General features: G+C 36.5%; 1 protein-coding gene across 1 annotated transcript; it reads left to right on the forward strand.

Moving 5' to 3' along the window:
* On the forward strand, positions 1-2,202 carry LOC100805016 (mitochondrial outer membrane protein porin of 36 kDa-like). The gene is given in 6 exon segments (NM_001254125.2): positions 1-120; positions 219-286; positions 669-779; positions 1,137-1,223; positions 1,380-1,588; positions 1,705-2,202. Coding segments are annotated over 6 exon segments (831 nt in total). The 5' UTR covers positions 1-71; the 3' UTR covers positions 2,012-2,202.

Genomic DNA, 2,202 nt, shown 5'->3' on the forward strand with positions numbered 1-2,202 from the left:
GCCAACACTTTCTCGCATTTTCCCTCTTCTTTCTCTCTCACGTTTTCCGCTTCAGTTTTCTCGGGAAAATCATGGTGAAAGGTCCAGGCCTCTACTCTGACATTGGCAAGAGAGCTCGCGGTAACCGATTTTTCCTTTGAATCATTTGTGTTTTTTTTTTCATTTTCATGTATTAATTTGCACGAATATATCACTTATATCGATAATCGCAAACTCAGATCTTCTGTTCAAGGATTATCAGAATGACCACAAGTTCACCATCACCACTTACACTTCCACCGGAGTGGTAAGATTTTATTTATTTATTTGCTTGTCTTTGAAGTAGATATCTTATTTAAATTTGACTATAGAAAAGTTTTGTTTTTGTTTTATGATATTCGTTATTTTTCTATTTCAAGTTTTATTGGTTTTTGTATATTTTCTTTGAAACCCTGTCTGGCGGCGCATTTAGAATGTTCGACTTAGAAGTTTTGCTGATTGTTCTGTTTTGATTATTTTGCAATGATTGATGTGAATTTGAAAATGATTCAAGAAACAAGTTGAAGTCTTTTCATTTGTGATTAATGTTACGCTGTTACTTAGCTTGAATTGTGGATTCAGTGGTTTCTTGTAAGAGTTTAGGTCTCGTGCTCTGATTATTTCAATTTCAATGGCTTTTATATATGCAGGAAATCACTTCAACTGGAGTCAGGAAAGGTGAGATATATTTGGCCGATGTCAGCACTAAGGTGAAGAACAAGAACATCACAACTGATGTCAAAGTGGACACTAACTCAAATGTGAGTTAAAAATTCTTTCTGGGGTAGTTTTGACTCAAGACTTTTTGACTCGCCTGATGTAATTATTAGTTCTTTACTTCTTTAACTTTAGATGGACGCCATTTTTACCTGGATTACCTGTTATATATAACTAATTAATCACTTCATTTATATATTTATTTAGATGTATTTTTGGTTTGCGAATTTGTTAGTTGAGTTATTTTATGTGACTGTGCATGATCATTTCTATGCATCAGGAATCTGGGTATCCTTTTTAATTGAATTTGACTATTGTACACCCAAGAGTCAACAAGATCTGATGAGTAGTAGTTAGTTAGAGCTCATGCTACATTTCTTATCTGACTGAATACTTTTCAGCTGCGTACAATCATTACTGTGGATGAACCTGCCCCTGGACTCAAGACAATTTTTAGCTTTAATTTTCCAGATCAGAAATCTGGCAAGGTAAAAAAGCTTTTTCATTTGCCCTATCTTGTAAATTGTTACTTCATTGTAGGTTTTCCCTTTCCTTATATTCAGCTAATGTCAATAATAATAATAGCAGTAATTCCAGTTATCCTAAATGATGATGGCATTCTCTCGTTATCCATGGTGTAATAGGTAGAACTCCAGTACCAGCATGAGTATGCTGGAATCAGCACCAGCATTGGATTGACAGCAAATCCTGTTGTTAACTTCTCTGGTGTGGTTGGAAATAATTTGGTTGCCGTTGGGACAGATCTTTCATTTGATACTACCTCTGGCAACTTTACCAAATACAATGCAGGGTTGAACATTACTCATGCTGACCTCATTGCATCTCTAACACTGTAAGTAGTTATCCCAAAGCTGTATATGTCCATCAATTTTAGAGAAGGTTAGCTATATATTGTTATTCAACTTGAATTGATCTCCTGATTTATCTGTTCCTTTTTTCTTAATGTAGAAATGACAAAGGTGACAACCTTACTGCCTCATATTACCACATTGTAAACCCGCTGACTAATTCGGCTGTTGGTGCGGAGCTTTCACATAGCTTTTCTGGCAATGAAAATATACTCACCTTTGGTACACAGCATGCTCTGGACCCGCTAACGCTGTTGAAAGCTCGGGTGAACAACTATGGTCGTGCAAGTGCTCTGATCCAGCACGACTGGACTCCAAGAACTCGATTTTCGCTTGTTGGTGAGGTGGATACTGGGGCCATCGAAAAGAGTGCAAAGGTTGGTCTTGCTGTGGCCTTGAAACCATAGACCAAGTCGTTTTGTGAGTGATATATGGGATGCTTCTCGTGGTGGAGGATAATAAGTTGTTGTAGACTTTCACTTTCCCAATGAACATCTAGTGCTTCATTTTGGAGCTATATCAATTTCTTCATATCTTGGTGGACTTGAGTGTAAAATCAATAAGCACAAAAAGAATTTGAATTTGTACTTATTCAACA

The sequence above is a fragment of the Glycine max genome, chromosome 18 (genome assembly GCF_000004515.6).
Source record: "Glycine max cultivar Williams 82 chromosome 18, Glycine_max_v4.0, whole genome shotgun sequence".
In the NCBI taxonomy this organism is placed as follows: Eukaryota; Viridiplantae; Streptophyta; class Magnoliopsida; order Fabales; family Fabaceae; genus Glycine; species Glycine max.